Source organism: Sarcophilus harrisii, chromosome 1 (genome assembly GCF_902635505.1).
Source record: "Sarcophilus harrisii chromosome 1, mSarHar1.11, whole genome shotgun sequence".
NCBI lineage: Eukaryota > Metazoa > Chordata > Mammalia > Dasyuromorphia > Dasyuridae > Sarcophilus > Sarcophilus harrisii.
This window is the reverse complement of record NC_045426.1, coordinates 55,763,324-55,788,965: the sequence shown is the minus strand read 5'-3', so window position 1 is coordinate 55,788,965 and position 25,642 is coordinate 55,763,324. Positions and strand designations below refer to the sequence as shown.

Sequence of the window (25,642 nt, the reverse complement as noted above, 5' to 3'; positions counted from 1 at the left end):
TTGTTAACACATGAGTCACACCCTATGTTTTGTTTTGCCAGAATTTGCTCACTCACATTCCTAATGATCCCTGTCATAGTTAATTTAAAAAAAAATTGCTGTATAAAGATGAGTTACTAGCCTATAGATAGAAGATAAATTAAATTTAAAAATAGGTTCAACACATTGAAACACAAGTATTATAGGTTTATTTGTGATTGGTAGATTGGCTCTGTCTTGCCTTTCTTTCTCCAAGGCTACCCAACTCTGTTAAGAAGGGCTTAATAAATTGGCAACTGTATAAATATACTTGATGTATATACTCGTGAAGGAAAACAAAACCAAAATCTAAGCAGCAATGAGTAGTGGATTCTGAATCACACCAGTCAGCACTTGGGCGAAGATTTTTTTCAGTATGACTATTAATTACAAGCTGAGGAAAAAGAATCCCAAGGAGTTAGAGATGGTAGGTGCTAGGTTATAGCAGAGAGAGATGACCCCATCACTCCTCAGTACCCCAGAAACAGAATAAAATGTAATGAAGAAATATCTGACAAAAAGATAATAGAACCCAGATGTTACTACATGTTTCCTAGTCAATATGGCTCTCAGGAATTCTGATATAAAGCCCAGTGGGTCCCATTTCTATTGGAGCTCGACTCTACCAGGGTAGAGGTTAGACTAGTTCTCTACCTAGCTCTGCCCCTCCCTCTCTGTGTGACTCTTGAGCAAATCAATTTCCCCCTCTGGGACTTACTTAAATCTCATTTGTAAAATGAGGGAATGGGACTAAGAAAGAAAATAATGAAATCAGTTTTTATATAAACTTTATTATTGTTTCTAAAGTGATCAAAACAATTATCCTTGACTATCTACAATGTAAAATATTTTCTATTTAGCCAGTACAGTAGTTGGGGGCTCAAGATTGTTGCTGTTTATTTGACGTTTGTGGGATTTATTGATTTTAGCCCTTTGATAGGTACTTACATCCTAAAGTGAATGCAAAGATCCTACTAGTAGGAACTAAGCTGCAATTCCTCTGTTTTAATGACAATTCAGAGGAAAAAAATGCAGTTAAGGCCAGGAAAAGATATTTGTGTTAAGTCTTTGTAGATGTTAATGAGGCTAGAAGATGGCTATTTATTAAATGGAAATTGTGTTTAAATGGATAGCAGAGAGCTTTTGCATGTGCATAACTTATCACAGGTAGAATCTATCAAAATCTGGTGCTTTTCCCAAAAGAAAATTAACCAGTATGTGCCCAAAGTTCCTCAGGACTTCCAAAGAAATCCATTTACTTTTGCATTTGTCAGACTGTTGAAAGATAGCACTTGAAAGGTAAGATTCCTAAGTAAAACAATAATCCAGCTTTAAAAACTAAAAAGGGTCAAGAGGCTTAGTGAAAGCTCTGCTGTTCTGTGAGAAGTGGTCCTGCAGCATACCTGGAGCATCCCAGTGACTTGGCTCCATTTCTTCCTTTCCTTAACTAAACTAGTAGACTGCTACCCAGCTGCCTTTGTTTGGTGCGGTCAGGGAAGCGCATGGCCAGGGAATGGGAGAGTATCTGGCCCCACTGTTCATTCAAAATTACAACTTTTCAAAGGGGAACAGGTGTTTGGCTTCCTCTTTCTTTTCCCTTTTGGTCTTCCTAGTTCCTTTCAGTTTCTGCTGCTCTTCGGTTTCTCGGTTCTGGGGCCAGGAGGCAGCCAGATTTTTGGCTGCTGCCTGTGAGCTGGTCCCTTCCTCGTCCGACGAGAATTCTGCTCCTCCCTCTGAAGTTGCTGCAACAGCTTCACCCTAGAAATACAAGTGAATGATCAGGAGAAAAGCCGACCCTCCTTTAGGCAGCTGGCTCTTACTGGGTCCTCTTCTCACATAAACCACCACCCCTCTACAGGCAGCTGTGGGAAAAAAAGCTTAACATGGCCTGGCAACGTCACTGGGACACTGACCTGTCTAAGAGACAAGATACATGCTTAACTTAGTTCAGCGTTCATCTCTTCTTGGGTGGGACCATTAAGAATATCACAAAAGATTATGCTAAGTGATTAAAATGCCAGAGACTCTACTGCTGGACATTTCCCCCAGGAGATCAGCGATGAAAGAAAGGCCCCACAGATCCAAAGCAGCACTTTTGTGATGTCAGAGTTGGAAATCAAGATGATGCCCCTTGATCTGGGAACAGATAAGCTAGCAAGTGAATGTAAAAAAAAAAATCGTTACTCTAAGTAACAATGAACATCACTACTACAGAGAGGAACGGAAAGATTTACATGGAGTGTTGCAAAGTGGAGCAGGCAGCATCTGGAAAAGGACTATCATGTCAATGGAAAGATTATAGCTTCCCTGCTCCTAAGTTTTGGGACTAGGTCCATTAGCAGCTATTGTATTTTAAGCCTGGGCAAAATTAGGAAGACCTAGTCTTGGAAAGGAGAAAAAGAGACAGGAGCAAAGGTGAAGGGAGGGAAGGGGCACACATGCAGGTGTGTACTCCAAGTGTGCACTCCTCCCATTTTAGGAGGTCACTTTTAGCAAAAAAAATGAAGCATAAATAAAACTCACATAGGGCTGAGATCAGAATTTTTTTTTTTTTTTTGCTTTAAAAAGTGGTCTTTATATTTGAAAAGGCTAGGAATCACTGACCTGTAGTTTTTTTCCTACTCTCATTTTATTGATGAATGAAACTCAAGATCTTGAGAGGAAACATTACCTTAAAAGACCAGCAGCTTTCAGCCTTAAAACTCAAGGGCTCTGCCTTGTGATTGAGGGTGACTCCAGAAGGAGAGAGAGCAATAGACAGCTGCCCGCCTCTATACCGGCTCTCTGGGCTGAAAGCCTCTTGATGCAATGACTTCTCTGGAACCCAGTCTAGTCTAGTGGTTTACATACAGGGAAGGTCTCTCCACATCATTTTACAATTAATACCTAAGCTTAGAAATAATAGACTTCTGCCCTCTCTGTACCTCCTCTCTCTGTCACACTTGTGCCAGGGCTTCATTTCTCCCCCTATGCTCACACTAGCTGAAGCCTATCTGGAGCCCAGGTGGACTTCCGGTGATGCTCCGTACATCTGGCGCCTCCGAGATGGGACCTGATGGGTGCCACAAAGGCCGCTATTTACCTTGTCACCAAAGCGGAGCTTCAGCCTCTCTCTTATGAGGAGTCCTTTCACCAATAACTTCCAGTGCCCCAGAACTCTCTTCTCTCTTTTCTGTGTGGAACGACAAAAGGGGGGTAGAAAGAGAAAGTCATATGTTAAAGTTGGTATTTTCAGGGCAAAAATAAAGATGGGATTCTCAAAGGATATGATTTCAGCTTAGAAATTAATATTCTATACCTGGCCTAATTTTTCATAATTTAATTGATTCCCAAAACTGTGTTTTGTTCTAAAAAATGGTTTCTTTTCAATTGTGGGGCATTTTTGAAGATCAGATCCAAAGAGGAATCAGTAGAGGGCCGGAACTCTGAAAAAGGTGTACTTGAATCAAGGACAGCAGGGCGCTTATAGTTAAGCACCTACTCAGCGTTGAGATAATAGTTCTCTAAACATATACTTTTTTTTTTGGCTGAGGCAGTTGGGGTTATGTGACTTGCCCAGGGTCACACAGCCAGGAAGTATTAAGTGTCTGAGGCCAGATTTGAATTCAGGTCCTCCTGACTTCAGGGCTGGTGATCTACCCACTGTCCTGCCTAGCTGCTCCTCCTAAACATATAATGTGATTTGGTGATGTAATGGCGCATGCTCAGTGTGCTGTAGTGATGTAATCATCCTGAAGTATTTAAGGTACAGGAAGAGCCTCTCAGCCGCACACACAAAGGCGGCTCCGGACTCCATCTCTGACCATCCTCCCTCCTTCACTCCTCCACTGAGACCAAGGACTCAGGCTGATCCTGAGGTCCTCCAGAGAGCGAGCCCGGACATTACAGGAATCATTTATAGTTTCATGACGACTCGAAAGGTCTTCAGTGGAATCCCAGGAATCAGGGGTGGGCCCTGAGTTGTTTCACAGTTTTTTCATCACTTGGATAAAAGCTGAAATGGCACCAAGGTAGCAAGGGGAGCCAAGAGGCTGGATGAGAAGACCCCCAAAGACTGGGATGGGCTCTGACCCAGTTCAAACCAAGTTAAGATGGAAGTCTGCAGGGAAATAAATCAACTCAATCTGTAAGTGTAAGATTGGGGAAACATGTCTAGCTAACAGTTTATCTGTAGATGATTTGCATTTTTAGTGGATTGCAAGCTCAGTATGTGTCACCAATTAATGTGGCAGCCAAGTCACACTAGGGCTCCATTAAAATGGGAGGAATAACTTTCAGAAATAAGGAAGTGATCATTCCAAAATGTCCTCTGCCCTGGGCTGACCCAATATGGACCACTGTGTTCCAGTTCTGGGCAATTCATTTTAAGATGGACGCTCACAGGCTAGTGAGAGTTCAGAAGAAAATAAGGGAAAAAGTTCATGTCATGAAGAACTAGGAATGTAAGGTCTGGAAAAAAAGATTCAGTGGAGGTAAAGTGGGTTACGTCAAGGAAGGATTACACTTAACTCTGCTTGGCTCTTGAGGATAAGACAATTAATGGAAAAAAAAATTTCAGAAGCAGATTGAGGCTTGATGGGGGAAAACTTCTGAAGAACCAAACCTATCCCACACATGGATGTTCTTGGTTCCCCCTCGCTGGAGGGAGGTCTCCAACACAGGCTGGACACCCATGACAAAAGGCTGTGGTAGAGGGGATTCCCTGCAGTCCATATTGAACCAGATACTGCAGACGTTCCAAGTCCCAGGATATTCGCCTTTCTTTCCACAATCCAAAGCAGCTTTACTTGGCCTGATAATTTGGTTTTCCAAAGTGGAAGCGTGTAGTGCCTGTGACCAGGAGCTACAGAAGTACGACCTTGTGCTGAGAGGGTTGGCCTGGGAACCAGAATTCTCAGAAGGCTTTAAGGTCAGATCCAAGCTTTGACATGAACCATTTACAGGACTCTGGACAAGTCATTTTGCCTAAATAAGCTGCAGTTCAGTCCTTTGTAAAATCATGTTAGACTAACTGACCTTTAAAGGTCTCTTCCGGGGCTGACATCATTTTTCTATGACCTTTAGTTCCTTCTTGTGTTTCATACATATTTACTTTTTGTCCTTTCTCAGGGCTCGGGGGACCACAGAGATCCTGCCCTTTCTTGGGATCTCAGAGATCCTCTAACACATCTCGTCCTTTCTCAGGGCTCGGGGGACCACAGAGATCCTCTAACACATCTCATCCTTTCTCAGGGATCGGGGGACCACAGGGATCCTACCCTTTCTTGGGATCTCAGAGATCCTCTAACACATCTCGTCCTTTCTCAGGGCTCGGGGGACCTCCGGGATCCTGCCCTTTCTTGGGACCTCAGAGATCCTCTAACACATCTCGATCTTTCTCAGGGCTTGGGGGACCTCTGGGATCTCGGAGATCTAATACACCCCGCTCATTTGGTGGCAGGATCGGGGGCCTGGGGAGTGGCTGTGACTTGCATAAGATGCCTCCACGCCACACTTGTGGCCACAGTACCCAGAGTCTCCTCCTGGTGCACTTCTCTATCCCCACGGTGCCCAGACCCCTAAGTTAGAAGGTACTTGCCTCTTTCTCCTTTTGTTCAATAAGTGACTGCTCATTGTCCCAGGCAGCCAAGAGAACTTCTTTGTACTCTTCACACACGATGTACCCATCAGTTCTGCAGAAGACAACACAAAGCACATTCTTAGGAGGCAGAAAGAGGGACAGGCCTCCCTAGGGGTAGGGGAGGAGGCGGGCATGTGATTTGCACTTTAAAGATTCTTCCATATGGACTTTAAAAAACAAGAAAAAACAGACACAACATCAATCTTCACTGCTTACAACAGAAATTTCTATCCTGGACTTGGCTCTTTCCCTCTCCATCCTCATCCCTCATTCTGGGCTTTCAGCCTCATGATTGGCTACATCCACAAGAGAGGGTTGGGATTTTGGCTGGGAAATAAAAATAGCATTTTGGAATCACCTCTAAGTATTCAGGATTTGAGAGAATTGCCTTTGCTTCCTGGGGTAGGTCAAGATATAGCTCAGGATTTGGCAGCAAGAGTGTTCCCGCCCAACCACATGCCTTGCCTCAGCTGCATCCCACAGGCAGGGAGCCGTATCCCACAGGCAGGGAATCCCTCCAGCCCTTTCCCCATTGCTTAGCATTGTGCTACAGCCACCACCATTCCCCTCTCCCCTTGGCCTGCCAGGGTCACCATTCCTAAATTTCCCTCCCACTTCATTTCCTGGGGTCATTAATCTTTCAAGTTAAGCCTGGGCCAGCTCACATGCTGACCATCCCACAGTGAAACTGCCTACATTCTGGTGTTTAAGCTGGACCCCAGGTGGGCTGGTGCCTTCCTTACACAGGATGTGAGTAGCCGCCATGGAAGTCAAAGCCAGTAATAGCCTGGACACAGTCGATACCCAGCTTTCGAGCAACTCGATGCAGGTTGGGCAGCTTTAGTTGGACACAGCCGATGGGCAACATGCTGGGCACAAAGAGGTAAACATTTCCAAATTCGTTCCGAGGGACCTGCAGCAGACAAAGGATGATGAGGCCAGCTTGAGCAAGCTGGTTTCCAGGAGGACTGAGGCTCACTCCCTCCTGCTGGGGAGGCTCGCTCTGCTCTCCCCCCGGGCATTTACCTTCCCATCCACTGCCACAGGCGGCTGGTACTCCTCAGTCTGCCAGTGGCCAAACAGACCCAGGTCGTCTTGGTCCCGTAACTGGGGATCTGCCAGCCGAGCCTTCCGGGCACGATTGGAATACCCTTTTACCATCTGCACCGGAAGGAAAAGCAACCACTTAGGCAACAACTCAGATCTCGCAGAAAAAGCACCACCAACAAAGAACCTCTGCCTATGGAAGCCCCTGAGGGACAAAACCTCTAGTTTTACTTGACGGAAGTCAGGGAGAAGGTAAAAAAGGCTGAATAATTTGTTTAAAGGCAGAAGGCACTGGTGGGAAATCAAGGGGTTATTTTCCAGACCTGGCTAGCCAGTCCTCCTTTCCTGTTAATTAGAATAAAAGGCTCAGAGTTGTGGCTTCAGAAGCAGATGTAGGAATAAACCTGAAGGAAATGTCAGGGAATAAAATGCTGGGAGAATGGCCTAGAAAGAGAGAATCTGGAATGCACAGAAAAGGGCTAGTTACTTGTGACCAGCTAAGGGCCAATGGATGGAAAGGTCTAAACAATGAAAGAGCACCCCAGGATCCCATGGCTCCAGAGGAGACTGTTTGGATCACAGCAGGGCGCAGCAGGCCAGCTGAAGTCCCGGCCCAGGGAGGGTACCCCAGACAGGGCCCCTGGCCTCGGTCGCCTCCACTCACCTTCCTCATTTTAGCAGGGCCTAGAGGTGAGCCGTTAGGGCTTCCTTGATGTGCAGCTTCTCCTCCCTCTCCCCCTCTCACAATGTAAATGGCTGCCTTCTTCTAGGCCTTACTACTACAACCATCAATGATGCTAAAAATTCAGCCAAAGACTTCACTGGAAGCTATTTCACAGAGCTTCCTGGACATTCTGGCAAAGTATATGAGAAAGAACAATGGGCTAGGAATCAGAAATTGGAAATTCTATTTTCTAGTTAGGTTTCTGTTATGAGATTAAGGTGATAGTTTACAAATCACTCAATTTCAAACCTCCTTTCTTCCTCTGTGACATGAGAGGAGAGGGTAAATTTTTTTTTAAAGGTAAAACCTAGCATTTTATTTAGCTCTTTGTTAAAATACTTTGAAAATTGGACATATCTAATCAACCTCCAAAAATAAATCCTGAAAGGCATTTTCTGCTCAGGGTGGCTTCCCTGACACACCAGCCACGGCCAGCTACTCTGGCTCTGCCCGCTAACACCCACCGGACTGCTGTGTAGGTGTAACCTGAGATTCTCCTGTTGGACACCTGGGAAAGCTGGAAACTTGTCAAAGGAATCCATGTATCGAGGATGGTTTTTAAAAGCTGTCCAGCTGTGACAGTCTGTGATATGCTGGAAGACTCACTGAAGGACCATTTGCTGTCCACAGGTGCACAAGCAGAAGAGTGCCACTCTTTTCCATGCTGACCCTGACCTAGATTTGGCCATTGTTTTCTGGCCCGATCCTGGCCCAAGAGGTTCTTAAATTACATATTGGTCCCTTCTCTAAACTTGCAGCCCTTTGTCTGCTGTGGGATAAGTCCCACAGGATAAGTTTCATTCTCTTCTCACCTTCCAGCCTCAGGCACGGTCCCTTTCCCTCGGTCTTTCCACCCAAACCATTGTCATCAACCTGCCACAGCCAGAGCCCAGTTACCTTGTAGGGGACTTCCCCGAGCCTGACCACTCGTGCTTGCTTCAACCAGGTGTCCCTTGAGTGCAGGGTGTGGACACAGTCCCTAAAGACGATGCCCAGGGGAAGATAAATGTGACAAGTCAGTTATTCCTCAGCTAACTAGAGACCTATATTTCTTCCTTATGCCCACTGTTTTCTAAAACTACGATGTTGATTATGGAAACGGAGGAAGCTCTCACCTTTCATATCTATAGAAAGAAGGTGAAATTGCCCCTTGGAATGGCTTAATCAAGTGTCCAAGTCAGACAGAACAGCATCTGAGTCTGACTTCCTGACCTGTGTGGCAACCTTAGTCTGAAGGCCTCAGGGCTCATTTTCTGTCTCAGCAGCCTCTGGATTTCCCTCCCCTTCCCCAGCTGTCTCATGCTCTGTCTTCAAGGGCCTCATCACCACCGCCTACTCTGCACATACACATACTATGTTAAGAATCGGGACAACTCAAAAGTGGCCATAGCTTCAATCCGAGTCCATAACTCGAAGGGCAGGGTTTCTGCCCCCATGAAGCATGCAATCCAGCCGGGGGAAAATGGCTTCCAAGTGGTAAAAAGCCGAATCATAACGGACGGCAGGGTGTACTCTTGGGTCTAATGCTGCCACAATCTTGGGAATACTCTCAGTTATCTTTTCAACCCTCAGCAGATATCTATTAAGCACATACTATGTACAGCACTATGAGTAACATTGGGTGAGACATGAAGATAAATAACAATCTCTTTCTCAACTAAGCCACAGACATTAAAATCCCTATTTGCCAAGCACTGTGCTAAGCTCCTTACAAATACTGTCTCATTTGAAAGGCGGCTCAACACCCAAATCTGGACACGTCCCCTACTAGCATGACTCTAGCCCACAACTCTTTATAGTGAAGTATTTTTAAAGGTGATGGATAATTTAGTGCTGGTCTAGCATGTCCTCGATAAAACATTTAACTTTTGAGGGACGTTTCTCTTCCAAAGCCCTTACACTCACTTCCACACTCTTTGCTCACCAGCTGAAATAAGGTGCACAATGACGCCGGTTCTCTTACCTAGAATACACAGCTTCCCCACGACAGTACCCAAGGATGGCAGCAGTCTCTGGGTATATGGCCTCATATTTCAGGAGATGTCTCTTCAGGGCATAAAGTGGGTGGTTCTTATACATGCCTATAGAAGTAGGCAAGGGCTGGCTCTCTAGCTTTGCCTGAAACTGCACAGGCCAAAGAAATGATGTTAAGATCTTTGTAAAAGGAAGTGAGTTTTATTTTTAAACAAAATCTGGACTCTTCTTCACTACCGTATGTTGGTTGCTAAGTGTTATTATGGATCAATGATCAAATTTGTTAATAATTTTGCAATGATTGTAGTTTAGTTTTGTTCCCCTAACTGATAGGTTTTCAATAAATATAAGATTCTAGCGTCAGATTAGACTTTAGGAAGTGATTCTCTGTAGCTACATGTATTCACAACCATTCTGGGTGGGTGGCTGATCATCCCAAGTCCCTACTGGAAGAGAAGGTACAACCCCTTCAGTAAGCGAACAAAGCATTTCTTCTCTAACTTGAGTCTCTTTACTGAAACTAAGGTGTGAAGCCTCCAGTGAAATACTTAGTAGAAACAGAAAAACTAGCTGCCCCGAACTATTCAATAGCTTTGCAAACTACCCTGCCCCAGAGTTCCTTTAGCCTTTCTTCAAAAAGTCTAACTCCCAATCTTTCAGTAATTTCCCTTGCCTCTTTTTTCTGCCCTCCCTATTTCTCTATGGGAGGAGGTAATGGGCTTGGATCCAATTTTTAAACAGTGGCCACCCAGAGAAAGGTTAGGTATTATAGACTCTGAAGGTTTATCTAGAGCAGACCACAAGTCACTGTGTAGTTATAAGTAAAATGCTGTCAGAGCCGCCTCAGTGCAAGCTCTCTTTCTACTGGAAAGACTCCTTTGACCCGCGCATGGTAAATCGCGTCTCCTTGGGGACTGCCCGTTTCTGCGGCCCTGCAGGCTCTCCTGTGTGAGGGGCCCCGGTGTGTGAGCCGGGTGCACAAGGGTCTCCCTTTCCTTCCCTCTTCCAAGGTTCATGAATCATCTAGCGCGTGGAAGGCCATGCTTTGGGACGAGGTCACTCCCTGCCCGACCTTCCCTCCTTCCTGGGAGCTGGAAGTCCTCAGGCGCCCCTCAGGCTCCTTGCACGCGATGAGCTACAGGAGCACCACCAGCCATGACAAGGGCACCAACGAGTGGCGCTCGGTCCGCAGGCTTACCTCCAGCTCTTCTTTGCTCTCCCTGGCCCCAGAAGGGCCCTGGTAGGGTCTCAGGGTCTCAGCCCACCACTCTGAATCTACTCGGCACTTGCGGGTAGCTGTCATCCAGGCCGGGTCATACCGCTGTGTGACATCCCGGGCACACCCACCATTGTCTATGCCCACGACGTAGCACAGGGGCTTGGTGGCATATTTGTAACAGGCCAGGGGCTGGCCCACCACGCCATGGACACAATCTACGCATACCCACCTATCCTCCCCCTCACAGAACACTTCTAGCCACTGGTCCACACCAGCTGCCTTCCTGACTTCTTCTTCTTCTTCTTCTTCTTCGTCACTAGAAATAATCTTGCCCCTCTTGGTGCCTGGGCAGGCCTCGGGAGGTGCTGCCAGAAGGGCAGAGGCCGGACGGCCTGGTCTCTGCCTCCTTACTGGTGGGCTGCTCCCAGACGCCACCCCTCTCCTCTGAGACGCTGGCGGCCTCCGCGTTCTCCGGGGGCCAGGCCGAGACTCTTCGTCAGAGGAGCCACTGTCGTCCTTGCTGGAGAACTCCGAGTCGGAGCTGCTCCGGGCCCCATCACTGCCGCTCTCCTCCCTGTAGGACACCTTTGGCGTCCGCCGCTGCTCCCGGACGGGTCTCTGGGCGCCTTCCTTCTCCTCGCCGGGAGAGGCCTGTGCGGGTTTCTTCCTGCCCACGGCTGTCTTTGCAGGCGCTGACTTTTTGCTCTCTGCTGCCCGCCTACAAGAGGCTACCGCTTGTCCTGAGCTGGTCTTTGCTTTGGTTTGGGTCTGGATCTTTTGGCTGGGGGATTGAGAAGAACTTCTAGGATTCTTTAAGGAACTGTCCTGGGACTTTTTCTTGCCCTGGAACAGAGAAGCTGATTATATATTTTATTTTTCCCCTCATTTTATGAGTACAATTTTATTTATTTAACATTTATAAAATCTATTACATATCAAGTCTAATAATAGGCATTAGGAAAAATACAAAAATAACTTTAGTCCCTGCCCTCAAGGAACGGTGCCAGAGGTCTGGCTTAGCGGCTGATTGGTAGGAAACCCAAGGAACCTGGGATGTATTTCAGTCAGTATGACTGGTGCAAATGCACTGGCTGAAAACTGTAATAAAGTCAACAGTCCCATGATCATTACAACTTTATAGTAAAAACTGCCTTCCATGGCTTTGCTCTCTTTGAGACAAATGCCCTCTCATCTCACTGGTCCCTCTTTACTGTACTAACCACCTCACAGAAAAATCTTCTGTCTTGTGGAATTCTGGAAATGAAGTAGAAAACTATAAAAACAACAAGCTTTCAGAAAACAGTAACAAAAGTAAGGGCTACAACCTCAACACCGAGAAAAATTGCCATATTGCTGAGTGAAACGAGCAGGGCCAAGAGATCATTTTATACTTCAACAACAATACTATATGATGACCAGTTCTGATGGACCTGGCCATCCTCAGCAATGAGATCAACCAAATCATTTCCAATGGAGCAGTAATGAACTGAATCAGCTACGCCCAGAGAAAGAACTCTGGGAGATGACTAAAAACCATTACATTGAATTCCCAATCCCTATATTTATGCCCACCTGCATTTTTGATTTCCTTCACAAGCTAATTGTACAATATTTCAGAGTCTGATTCTTTTTGTACAGCAAAATAACGGTTTGGTCATGTATACTTATTGTGTATCTAATTTATATTTTAATGTACTTAACATCTACTGGTCATCCTGCCATCTGGGGGAGGGGGTAAGAGGTGAAAAATTGGAACAAGAGGTTTGGCAACTGTTAATGCTGTAAAGTTACCCATACATATAACCTGTAAATAAAAGGCTATTAAATAAAAAATAAAAAAAGGAAAGAAAAGAAAAATTGGCATATTCATCTGAGCATGTTAAAAATGTTTTTCAGTGTCTGTCCCACAGACTCATTCTTCACCTTAACATTCTAGGAGATGAGAGGACCGTTACTCAAATATTTCACAGGAGAGCGATCAGAGCATTAAGGAGCACCATGACACGGGTGGGCTCTTGACAACTTCAGGACAAAGCTAAGAACAGGACTTTGTTCTCTGTTTGTGGCCTCCAGGTTCCAAACTATTTGAAGCAAGGTTTGGGAAAAGCTACATTATGGCATTCCAACTCTAAGGTGCCAGATAAAGGCTGTTCTTTTTAAAAGAGTGTGAGAGAACAGATTCTCTCTTCTCCATCACAACCCACCCCCTTTGCTTGGGGCCCCAATAAAATCCCACCTTGGCAGCTAGCAATTTCAAAGGAATGGGCTGTAGAGACAACACCAGCCGGGTCAGAAGCTGCAGTGATCGTAGTATCAATAAAAATATCTGTGAAAAAGAGAAGGACGCATAAAGCCTCATTACCTAAGCCAAAAGTTCGTATCATTCAGAAAGTTCGTGCAAAATTCTACCCAAGTTGTCACACAATTTCTTTCAGTAAGAACTACAAAAACAAAGATAAATATGCAAAGCAGTGAAGACTGGCATCGGCGTAATCAATTTCTCATTGCATTACAATGGGCATTCACTCGCAAAAATTAATTATTAAGAGCTAGGAGCTCGGCCCTGTGCTAAATGTCTTCAGGGAAAGAGAAATAAAGAAAGCATGTCCGACAAAAGTAATTCTTCAATGGATAAACTGTCAAAAGATAGGGACAAACAGTTTTTAGAAGAGAAATATAAGTCTCCGAACTGCAGAATCTCAGCCTAGGAAGAGGCCATTTTAATCCAATGCATACTTAGTGTCACTTTGTTTTTCATTTGATTCCCATCACACTGGTTGATCATTCTTTCAACATGACACATTTGACCATGTTTGGGATTTTGATAACATGAGACTGAAAACACCATTCCTACACATAGCTTAATGCTACCAGTAAGGCTATTCAGTAATCTTAGAAATCCCGAGAAAAGGTCCCTTCCCTTCCTGCCCTGCTCACCCCGCAGAGCGCTGAGAGAGACCGTGAACAAGGAGGGGCTCCGAGGCTCTGAGAGGTCACTGTCGCCAACCCACACTCACTGAAGAGCTGCCCACAGAACAGTCCGCGGGCGCGAGGCTCACAAGCAAGCCCCCGGCTCAGGACTGCACCCACTGGCCTGGAGGGCCCCGCCGAGCCAGGTTTTCTAACCAGATCCAAGCTTCATACCGGAGGCCTGCTCTGTGTCTTGGTGCTGCCTGGCTGCTGGCTCCTCGGGAGGCTGGGCCTCCATCTCTGCTCAGGAGACAGGACCGAGGGGGGCAGGAGTAGAGACGCTGTCTGCGAGGGGAAGAGGAGCCGCCAGGCGGCCACACACCCTCTGGGGCCGCTCTCGGATGGGCCCGACTACCTGCCCCCCGTGGGCCTGTGCACTGAGCTCCCTGTGCCATCCTTTCTGGCTTCGAAGGCACCAGCCTACAACCTGCCCTCTGTGCACTCCTGGCTCCAAATCCAAATGGTGGGAGACACTTATGCAGAGAGAGCGCTGGTCTGCCCACGGAGCCCAAGACCAAAGTCAAGCCTGCGAACTAAACTAGGCACTTTTCTCGGGATTTTTAAGATTACTGAATAATTAGTGAAAAAGCTTCTAAATCACTTGCCACTAAATCAATCACCACATGGATTTAGTGCAATGAAGAACTGAGTCACTTACATGGACCAATTCTTCATCATTCTGTGCCGAATAAATAGCAAACCGCCTTTCTAAGGTGGAACCCAGGCTGTCTCGCTCATCTGTGGAGAGCTCTGCATTGACAGTGAAGGTGGCGATGAACCTGGGAGGGAACAAAGCACGTAAGTGCTGCTGCCCGTACTGTGGACTTGAGCCACCTGGCTGGCTGGCTGCTCTCTAGCTGAAGGAAAGCCCCCCAGCTCAAGGCATGCAGGAGGCGGGAGGGAGGATCATACCATTTTACCAGTTTTGAAAGGTAAGACTCATCCACTTTATTAGGAAGCACTTTGGTGAAGGGAGCTGGGACGATGGAGAGGCCGATGGCTTGGAGGTCTGGCTCGTTACAGACAGTGTTCCGAAAGAAACCATTTGCTAGTAGGCAAAGCAGATGGACCTATTAAGCAGGGGAGTAAGGACAAGGCAAGAAGGGGGAAAAAAAAAAAAAAAACTCTTGAGCCAAAGCAAATAGAGTTTTGAGATGTCAGACCAATGTCCCAATTTAGCCTGAATCATGTCTGCCTATAATCTGTCTTCCCTTTTTGGATTCTCCTGCTAGCCCCACAATCAGCATCTCCTCACCTCATTCCTGCATTACAGACCAGAATCCCACTTGCTTTTCCCCAGCCCTAGAACCTATAAGAATTCTAGTGTCTTCTAGACCCAGCTCAAAGTCTTGCTTCAGACATTTATACCCTATAAATCAGGGACCCAATCAATCCAATTTTATTTCCTAACATCATCCCAACTTGTTTCCAGGCTTGTCAAACTCACTCTGTCCCTAATGTCTGTCTCCTGCCTTTTGCCTGTCCACATCCTCCTCCTCTTCCTCAGGCTCACTGTGATCTCATCCTTCTCTGATTTTGAGGGAGCAGACTACATTCTCCTTGGACTCTGTCCCTTGGAACCAACCATTTCTGAACGTGAAGAGTACCCCGAGTGCTAGTTTTGTGAGGGCCAGAACCTGCCTTATTCACCTCTCCCTGGCACCAGACACACAGAATGTTTTTGGACCTGAACGGGCACTGAGGCTCAGACCTTATGTGTGTCTTCACGGACTTCCTTATTGAAGCGTTTCATCATTCTCCGAAGGTACGTCTCAAATTCCATCTGCCTTTTCTCTCTGCAGTGGGAATCCAAAGGGAGATGCTGAACTCAGAAGGACATGATCACCAGCCCACTTCTCAGACTCAAGACAACAAACACGTGATCACTGTTCCTTATCTCATTGACTCTCCGTTCCAATCCGGACAAGTCTGATCCACTCTGGACCTGCTGTGTATGACTCACTTATTCTCACTGCTCTATCTGGCTCTTCTCTGCTTCCAAACTCCTTTTGAGTACAGCAGCTCAGCGCGCATTAATTGCCAAGCATTTATTAAGTCCCTACTATGTGCCAGGCGTTTGGCCTTCCCTGCTTAGCCAACCTATCATCATTATTGTTTGACTTCATGACCCTTCACACCTGATTACACCCTTGAGGGACACTACATTCACTTACATGTATTTGTCTGCTATTTTCTATGAATTAAGCTATTTTCACATGTGTGTACCAAGTCTCCAAGTAACCCAAAGGCCCCTCGGGGGCACGCAGTACAGCTCCCATTTCTGCCCGCCCCCCAAGCGCTGCTCATCTGACAGCTGGATAACTAAGGAATAATGACTGATGACAGACAGCCCGCTGGGGGTTTCGTGCCCTGGGTCACAGGGCTCTGCTGAGCAGCGCCAGCATTCCAAGGCCTGCTAGGCCCCAGGGCTAGATGGAAGAGGAGGAGAGCTCTCTCCTGGGCCTCCTTCTCGGGGCCTCACTGAGGGCCCGGCTGTCCTGCACCCTTCCCCTCCCGCAGCTCCCAGAGGCTGCGGCCTTACGTGGCACACGGAAGCACAGCGAGGGCTCACCTCCTCTCTCGCGCCTTTGCCTGCTCTGGCGTTTCAATCTCTATCTCCACTGGCTCGGCAGGCAGAGCTGGTTTAAAGGGGGCTGCCGTTTCTCCCACTTCATCTGGTCCAGGCTCAGTAAGTTCTGCCAACAAAATGCGAACATCAGCCTCGTGTGGCTCGGAAACCCCGCAGACCCCGCAGAGAACTTGTCAGAAAACGGGGCCCCGAGCGCTGCCTCTTCTGAGCCCAGCTGCTCTTTACCGAGGGCGATATCTGTGCTTCCTGAAGACCAGTGGCGAGTCCGCTATAGACAATGCCCACGAGCTGGCGAGGTCGCGGCCAATCTGACCCCTCCCTCGGTGGGTTCCCTACCTCCCACTGCCCGCTGGGTCTGTCCGTCACCAGCGCTTGACGACTTTTGCGGCTTAGTCGTCAATAAGCATTTCTTAAGGCTGTGTGCCAAGCTCTGTGCCAGACTCTGGGGATTCAAAGGGGGCAGAAAGCAGACCCTGCTCTCAAGGAGCTCACACCCCAGGAGGGAGACACCAGGCAGGTAACCACATGCGAACCACCAGGAGATGCTCAATACAGCGAGGGCGCTGCCCTGCAGGAGGATGGGAAGGGCTTCCTGTAGACGCTGGGATGGAAACTGGGCCTTGAGGGAAGCGCGGGAGGCCAGGGGGTGGGACAAGGAGGGAGAGGACTCCAGGCCGGAGCTGGGAGAAGGAAGGCTTTGTTTGTGGAGCAGCCAAGAGGCCCGTGGCCCTGGATCAGAGTATGTGGTGGCGACTACGGTATCAGAAGACCAGAAGGGAGCTGGCTGATGAAAGGCTCCAAATGCCAAACAGCACTCTGTGTGTGCTCCTGGAGGGGACAGGGGACCCCTGAGTAGGGTGTGACCCCAAAACACCAGGACAGAACCAGTCCCCCCAAGTCATCTAAAATCCTCGACAAAGTGGCCGTGTGATTTCACTTCTTGGCCCAGCAAGGAAAGGACGAAGGCTCTGAGGCACTGGACCGTAGCCGGAGGTAACCCGGAACAAGACAATCTGCCACTTTGTGAGATCTCTAGAAAACTGAGCATGGCTTTTGATTCTCCTGAACAAATATCCATCCTGGTCTAGGATTTGTGAGAAACACAGGTAGGATGTGGTCCTGGTCTCCAGGAAGCTTGCAGCTGGCCCTGAGGGGGACAGTACTTGTGCACATGGATGGGGTGGGTGACCTGTGGGAAGCCCTGCGGTAAGGAGAGCCTAGGACTAGGTCACCAGAGCTCCAAGGCCCTCTTGGCCAGGGGGGTGATCCCACCATTCAGGACATTTGGACGAGTCAGGTATAAGAAAGGATGCTTTCCAACAAGCTGAAAACCCAATGAGAGAGACAGGACAGACATTTATTCACAAGAAAACAAAAGGGCTATATAGAGACTGCAAGACTGAAAGAAAAGAACGATGTAAGGGGCAGGTCATGTTGGCACCAGAGAGCCTTACCTTCAACCTCCTCCCAGTCATCTTCACTTTCATCTTCATCATTCTCCTCACTGCTGTCTTTTTTAACTGATGGTTCTATCTTTAGTGGGATCTCCTTCTTTGGAACACTTTTAAAGTTCCTACAAATATCACAGGAAGAAATATGCAAAAGGATCAAATATCTGTTATTTCAGTGTTTCCCTTATCAAATTTAAGGGAAAGCAATGATGATCCTTTACAAGTTGTCATTAACAGTTTAACAGTTCAGGCCTATTTCTTTTCTTTTCTTTTTTTTTTTTATTTAATAGCCTTTTATTTACAGGTTATATGTATGAGTAACTTTACAGCATTAACAATTGCCAAACCTCTTGTTCCAATTTTTCACCTCTTACCCCCCCACCCCACCCCCTCCCCTAGATGGCAGGATGACCAGTAGATGTTAAGTACATTAAAATATAAATTAGATACACTATAAGTATACATGACCAAACTGTTATTTTGCTGTACAAAAAGAATCAGACTCTGAAATATTGTACAATTAGCTTGTGAAGGAAATCAAAAATGCATGTGTGCATAAATATAGGGATTGGGAATTCAATGTAATGGTTTTTAGTCATCTCCCAGAGTTCTTTCTCTGGGCATAGCTGGTTCAGTTCATTACTGCTCCATTGGAAATGATTTGGTTGATCTCATTCCTGAGGATGGCCAGGTCCATCAGAATTGGTCATCATATAGTATTGTTGTTGAAGTATATAATGATCTCCTGGTCCTGCTCATTTCACTCAGTGTCAGTTCGTGTAAGTCTGTCCAGGCCTTTCTGAAATCATCCTGTCGGTCATTTCTTACAGAACAGTAATATTCCATAATATTCATATACCACAATTTATTCAGCCATTCTCCAACTGATGGACATCCACTCAGTTTCCAGTTTTTAGCCACTACAAAAAGGGCTGCCACAAACATTCGTGCACATACAGGTCCCTTTCCCTTCTTTATAATCTCTTTGGGATATAATCCCAGTAGTAACACTGCTGGATCAAAGGGTATGAACAGTTTGACAACTTTTTGAGCATAGTTCCAAACTACTCTCCAAAATGGTTGGATTCATTCACAACTCCACCAACAATGCATCAATGTCCCAGTTTTCCCGCATCCCCTCCAACAATCATCATTATTTTTTCCTGTCATCTTAGCCAATCTGACAGGTGTGTAGTGGTATCTTAGAGTTGTCTTAATTTGCATTTCTCTGATTAATAATGACTTGGAGCATCTTTTCATATGACTAGAAATAGTTTCAATTTCTTCATCTGAGAATTGTCTGTTCATATCCTTTGACCATTTTTCAATTGGAGAATGGCTTGATTTTTTATAAATTAGAGTTAATTCTCTATGTATTTTGGAAATGAGGCCTTTATCAGAACCTTTGACTGTAAAAATATTTTCCCAGTTTATTGCTTCCCTTCTAATCTTGTCTGCATTAGTTTTGTTTGTACAAAAACTTTTCAGTTTGGTATAATCGAAATTTTCTATTTTGTGATCAGTAATTATCTCTAGGTCTTCTTTGGTCATAAAGTCCTTCCCCTTCCACAGGTCTGAGAGGTAAACTATCCTGTGTTCCTCTAATTTATTAATAATTTCATTCTTTATGCCTAGGTCATGAACCCATTTTGACCTTATCTTGGTGTATGGTGTTAAGTGTGGATCAATGAGTTCAGGCCTATTTCTAACCAAAACTGAAGAGTAGGCCAGGCCGTTTTTCCATTTTTATTTCTGCTTTATAGGAATCCTCTTTTATTCAATGCCCTTTGGCTATTCTGGAGGGGCTTCCCTCCCAACAACGGTACATCAATTTAACATAACTGATTCCATTTTAAGTTTCTGTTTTGTGATTGAGATGTTCTGAATAAGTAGTTTTGCTATTGGAAATGCTTTTTCTATGCTGTAGATTGTTTTTCAATAATAAGATAAATACTTGTATGATATACTTTGGGGCAACATCATGTGTGTCTAAAAACAATTAACAAACCAGGAGATCATTGTACACTTCAACAACAATACTATATGATGATCAATTCTGATGACTGTGGCCATCTTCAACAATGAGATGAACCAAATCAGTTCCATTTGTTCAATAATGAAGAGCACCAGCTACACGCAGTGAAAGAACTCTGGGAAATGAGTATGAACCATAACATAGCATTTCCACTCCTGTTTTTGTCCACTTGCATTTTTGATTTCCTTCTCAGGTTATTTTTACCTTATTTCTAAGTCCGATTTTTCTTGTGCAGCAAAATAACTGTATGGATATGTATACATATATTGTGTTTAACATATACTTTAATATATTTAACATGTATGGGACTACCTGCCATCTAGGAGAGAGGAGGTAGGGGGAAGGAGGGGAAAAGTTGGAACAGAAAGTTTTGCAAGGGTCAATGCTGAAAATTATCCATGCATATATCTTGTAAATAAAAAGTTATAATTTAAAAAAAAAAGAAAGAAAAAGAAAAAAAAATGTAAGCCTTCAAATATGAACAATCACTAATAAAATTATTTCAACTATGTAAAAAAATAAAATTAAAATGGTCATTAATTTGCTATGGCTAAAAATATTTTCTGTTTAATTATGCCAGCTTTCTTCCTTAAGTATTTGAAATTCTCATTAAAAGAATGTGTTTTAATATTGAATCTGTCACTAATCCACCTGCTGACTCATCTTCTATATCCTATATCAAAACAATGATGACCTTATAAACCTACCTCAAAAATAATGGAAAAAAGCCCCAGACAAGATTATAAACATTGAGCCCTGGGTTACAATAATAGCCCACAGGCATGCAAACAGTAGAACCATTTTTTTTTCTAGCATTATTAAAGAAAGGTATTCAATGAATTTTTCAGGTCTCTTACTCCTTAAACATATTATTGAAACAAAGTATTGAAAATAATTTGGCTTTTTCTTTTTTTTTTTTTTTGTCTTGTTTTTATTTTTATTGCTAAGATGATGCTAGCCAAAGAAGTCTGCCACGTGGGAAAGGAGGTCTTCTGCAGTGGGGAAGTCCTCCAGATGCTACAGTCTGTAGAAGCTGTGATAGCTGTATCAAGCCTTAAAGCAATGCAAAGTCTCCTGGAAGAGATCTGCAACTGCTCAAGAGTTTGGCTTGACCACTCACACAAGAAAGACCAAGTACAGAAAGAAAGTCTATTGCTGAGATTGGGTCTCTTAGCAGACTGGCAAAAACCCTCTCTCCCCTCATATCTAAGTTCTGGCCCAGACCTATCAATTTATCTTTCCATCATCTCTCAAATATGCTTCTTTCTTGCCTGATACTGCCCCCATCCTGGTGCAGACCCTTACCCCCTAACCTGGATTGCTGCAATAGTTACTGGTGGCTCTTCCTGCCTTGGGTCTCTGCCCATTCATCCTCCACTGATCCTCATTATTCCTTTTCTCCCCCATTCTAACCCCCAGTGGCTCCTGTTTCCTCCAGGATCAAACATGAAGCCTTGTTTGGCTTTTAGAGCCCTTCCTACTCCTCTAGTTGGAAATCCAGTGGTTCTGGCATCTTTGCTGTTCCTCATGAGATGCTCCCCACAGGTGAAAATAGTGGGATTTGCTTCCCTTTGTGTTTATTCCTGCCTTCAACTCTCAGCTAAAATCCCAACTTTACTGAAGAGGGGCTAGCTATATAAATTTTATCTTTTACTTCATTTTCCTCAATTGTAAAATGAAATTAATGGCACCTATTGCCCAGGGGTATTGTGAAGATCAAATGAGATAATTTTTGTAAAGTGCGTATCACGGTGCTTGGCACTTAGTAGAGGCTATAGAAATGTTGTTTCCTTCAAAATGGGGAAAAATACTAAGGCTTTTGTGCAAATAAGACAATAAAAGTAATTTAAAAATGAATGAATAAATGAATTTTTAAGTACTCTCCCCTCTTTAGACTCAAAGAACCCTAAATCCTCAAAGATGAATGTGTTGTAGTAGACAGAGAACACTAGATTTAGAGTCAGAGGACCTGGCCTTGAACTCTAGGGAATCAGTTAACATTTGTGCACCTCAATTTCTTCATCAGTAAAATGAGGGAATTGCTAAGTTTCTTCTTTCTTTAAATCCTACCTTACACCCAGACCTGATGCTGAAATATTTTACCAATTTGCAAAGAAGAATTGGATCGCTGAGATAACTTTGAAGCATCAATAAAGGGATGGTTGCTCAGAAGCTAGACAAGGAAGCAGTGATTCCCTAAAAATGTGTCACGTGAAAATAGAAGAAAGTTTGGACATCAGCAAAGCCCCGTCACCCTGAGTGGATGAAAGGACCCCTGACCAGAGAAGTTCCTTGACAGCTTGTTGGGAGATGCCCAGGGCCTCACATTTCTACCATCTTGAACAAAATAAAATGCAAGTTGCAAAGAGGTAGATTTAGGTTTTGTTTCCCAGCAATTAGAACCAGCTCCATGTGGAATAGATGGCCACTGCAAGCAAAGGCTAAATGACCCCTGGTCCAAGGAGGAGGCGGGGAGGGGCAGCAGTCAGGGTTCACCTTCCCAAATGGGCAGGACTAGATTTCAGAGGTCCCTTTTAACTCTCAGACTCTGATTCTGTTTCTGGGGACAACATTCGGGGCAGCAGGAAAGGCACTGGCCTCACTCCTAGCATTGGTTCCTCCTAGCCACCTCCCTAGCCCTTGGTTTGATTATCTGTAACAAGGGGTCTGAGCCAGATGAGCTACAAGATTTTTTTCCCCACTTTAAAATGACAGAATTTTAGGCTCTTGTATAAACGATTTCAAAGTGCTTTAATAGGAGTAGCTAGCAGTTATATAGCACTTTACAAAGGGCTTTACAGATGTCATTCCATGTATGTCCACAACAACCTTGGGAGGTGGATACTGTCATTATTCCAATTTTATAGATGAAAAAACTGAGGTAAAGTAGCTTTGCCAAGTTCACACAACTTTTAAGTGTCTGAGGCTGAACTTGAACTTAGACCTTCCTGACTCCAGGCCCAGCATTCTATGCACTGTGCAGCCCCCACACTGCCTGGAATAGCTTAAGGAAGAAAGAGAAAGGTAGTTTTTAGCACCATCATTTTCTGATGAGAAATACAGAGAAACTGAGAACTCTCTTACGTGAAATCTTCCTCACTAGAGGCTTCCTCCTTCACGCTGGGATGATTTTCAGTTTTCTTTTTTGCCTTGGCTCCCACCTTCTTTGATGCACTGATTGAGGGCCCCCCAGGGCTACTGCTCCTTTTCTTCCTTTTCCCACCTGGGATTCTGGGGACATGGATTTTCTTTGGCTTCTCATCTTCAAATACATCTGTTTGAAGGAGGAAGAAGAAGGCAAAAGTGCAGCAGGGGAAGGACAATCAAAGTGCTGCCCCAAATTCTCTCTCACTTTTTTCCTGCCCATCATTATTTCTACAGCCACAACCCTGGTCCAAAGCCTCATCTTGTGTACAAGCATTAGACTGTGAGCTCCTTGAGGACAGAGATTGTCATTTGCCTCTTTCTGTGTCCCAACACTGAACACGGTGCCTGGCATATAGTAGGTGCTCTTAATGTTTACGGATTGATCGGCTGACTGGAAAAACAACCCGAATCCCATTTCCCTGGCATGGGAATGATTATCAAATGTAATTAATACCTGTAAAAAGTGCTTAGCACAGTACCTGGAACATAAGATGTTTTACAAATACTTATTCCTTTCTCTTAATTAACTTTACTCATTAATTGAGTCCATTCTCCAAACTCCTTCAGATTAGGTGACATTTACTTGAGTCTATAGCCTGTGTCCCCCCCACAAGGGCAGGGGCTGTATTTTTTCCTGGTTGTGTACGCACAGTGATTTGTACCCAGCAGGTACCAGCCGAAGTGAAACTTGTTAAAAACTTGTAAGTTTGAAAAACAGCCTAGTGTTGTTTCAATGTTTCCATCCTGAGAATGGGGACAATACCTCATCCAAAGGCATCAACTATACTTTGAATCAGCAAAAGTGACCCCTGTGTATGAGCAGTGTCTGTCTTGCTGCTCTGGAGATAGGCCAAAGCTTCGGGCCAAGGACCAGAGGTACCCCTGACTACAAATCCGTCATCAACCAATCAACCGAGCATGCAAGCATTTAAAAAAGGGTGTTAAGAAGGGCAGAAAAATCCAGGGAAGACCCGGGAAGAAAACAAAGCGTCCTAATAGGAACGAGAAATTTATAATGAAGAGAGTCTGGGAGTTTTCCCTGGCTCCTTAAGAGCTGTCCCCCAATGCCTCCTGACTCTGACCCTACCCCTTGGTTGCACTTGAGAGGGACAAGGAGCTCCCCACTCAGAAGCAGCCCAGCCTGCGAGCATCTGCTCCTTCTCTGCTCTCTCTCACACATCTGGCTTTTCTCACTAGCGGGACTCAGGGGAGTCCCCATCAGCTCACCCCGTGGGGGGTAAAAGCCGAATGGGGACTGCTTCCTGCGGCCTCCTCATCAGTCAGACCCCAGGAAACCGTCGCTGAAAGCTACAGCTCACTGGGAAAGCCGCGGAGCTTCAGGGCCTTAGGGGCTGGGCCTGCTCCAACTTATTAAAGCTGAATCGGAAAGGAAAGGAGGACTCTTTCTGTGGGGTCAAGGACCAAATCCTGGCTTGAATACAAACTTGCCCTGGGGCCAGAGGCAGCGCAAGTCTACAGCTGCAGACCTGTGTCCTTACCTATACAATGCACATACACAGGCACACATACATGCACACACAAACATAAAACCTGTAACAGCTTGCATTTCCTATCAGAGCCGGCACTACGGATAGAACCATTAAGTAAAAATCTCAAAACAAGCGGCACAGTTGACGCTTTGCAAATATTATGCAACATAAGACGGATTCTTTGTCTCTGAGGTGGCAGAAAGTGTCCGCGACGTGCCAGGGGCCAACTCTGCGGACAACAGGGGGGCGCATCAGGCTGTAAGGGGCTTTGAGATGTACCCCCGCCAACCCTGTTTCCCCACAGTCACCACATCTTCCAATCCCTGCTTTTCACGTTCTCCTTATATAAGCGGGTGCTTGCTCTGTCCCGGGTACTTCAGTGGCCGCTGCGCACCGGTCCCACGTCCCGGACCCAGCACCGGTGCTAGCCACCGCCCAATCAATCTTCTTTCCGTCCGCTCTCCCCCTACTCCCTGCCCTTGGCTAAAATGGGGGTCTCCCCGCCACAGGGTTCGTGCGCTTCCCCCTCCGTCCACAACCTGGCTCCTGCACACCGCCGTCTCCGGCCCGCCCTGCAAACCCCGACCGCCTTTCTGGCTCAGCCTTTCTGCACCCCCTCACATTCCGAGTAACAGGCCCCGGTCACTGCTCCCGGGCGCGGGAGCGCGGGGGCCCATCGCACCTGCCCGGGCTTCCCCCTTAGAGAGCTCCTCCGGGACAAGAGGCTACTTGTCTGTGGAGCTGCCCGGGGCTCGGCCTCCAACCCCCGGCATCGCGATCCGCTGCCAGCGCCGTGCCAGGCTGACGCGGCTTATGGAAGCCGGCGCAAGAGGGGGGCCCTAAGTTCGGGGCGAGGAGGCGCTGGGGGGCGTGCAGGCGCGGGCAGCGGCCTAGGCAAAGGCTCCGAGGCTGGAGATGGAGACAGATTCATCCAGGACTCATCCCTGGGGGTAGATTGAGGGTCCTGCCCGGGCCCGCCCCCGCCACTTATATCTACCCGAGCCCGAGGGGACGCCCCGCCCAGGACCACGCCCCCACTCACCGAGCTCCGCCTCCCGGCCCCGGGACTTCTTGGGGCGCCGCGGGCCCACCTGCTCCTCGCAGGCCGCCCGCTTTCGCGCCATGCTGCAGGGTCTGGCCCAGCGGAAAGCTCGGACCGCGACTCAGGCGCGGGGGCGGGGCCTGGCGGGCACCCACCCCCTCTCCAGCGGCCCAAGCCACGCCCCCGGCGCCGGGCTCCGCAAACAGACCTGTGGGTTAAGCGAAATCCACGAGGCGAAAGCCGGGAACCGAGAGGAGTGAACCATTCCTTCCCAACTTCCGGTGACTGCAACCCTCGTTCTACGCCCCTCCAGGG

General features: G+C 46.3%; 1 protein-coding gene across 2 annotated transcripts; it reads right to left on the bottom strand.

Moving 5' to 3' along the window:
* Positions 1 to 789: 789 nt before the first annotated feature.
* Positions 790 to 25,635, bottom strand: XPC (XPC complex subunit, DNA damage recognition and repair factor). 2 transcript variants are annotated; one of them, XM_003762472.4, is made up of 16 exons: positions 25,328 to 25,632; positions 22,733 to 22,922; positions 17,617 to 17,735; positions 16,145 to 16,268; positions 15,284 to 15,368; positions 14,485 to 14,642; positions 14,231 to 14,351; positions 12,839 to 12,928; positions 10,582 to 11,445; positions 9,373 to 9,533; positions 8,307 to 8,388; positions 6,665 to 6,799; positions 6,382 to 6,551; positions 5,597 to 5,690; positions 3,101 to 3,190; positions 790 to 1,776 (listed from the first exon to the last, which is right to left on the bottom strand). In XM_003762472.4, the coding sequence occupies exons 1-16, from the start codon at positions 25,407 to 25,409 to the stop codon at positions 1,567 to 1,569; spliced, it is 2,775 nt and encodes a 924-aa protein (XP_003762520.1). In that variant the 5' UTR covers positions 25,410 to 25,632; the 3' UTR covers positions 790 to 1,566. The 2 variants fall into 2 exon arrangements, 1 of the variants encoding a protein (XP_003762520.1); XR_001120639.3 differs by lacking the exons at positions 790 to 1,776; positions 3,101 to 3,190 and adding an exon at positions 5,855 to 5,965 and having other exon boundaries at positions 5,599 to 5,690; positions 25,328 to 25,635.
* Between the last annotated feature and the right edge of the window lie 7 nt (positions 25,636 to 25,642).

Coding starts and splice junctions, on each gene's coding strand:
- XPC (XM_003762472.4), bottom strand. CDS start 25,409: ATGGCGCGAAAGCGGGCGGCCTGCGAGGAGCAGGTGGGCCCGCGGCGC. Junction 11,446..12,838: donor TGAAATTGCTAGCTGCCAAG/GTGGGATTTTAT, acceptor TCTCTGTTCCAG/GGCAAGAAAAAGTCCCAGGA. Junction 9,534..10,581: donor AGAGCAAAGAAGAGCTGGAG/GTAAGCCTGCGG, acceptor TGGCCTGTGCAG/TTTCAGGCAAAGCTAGAGAG.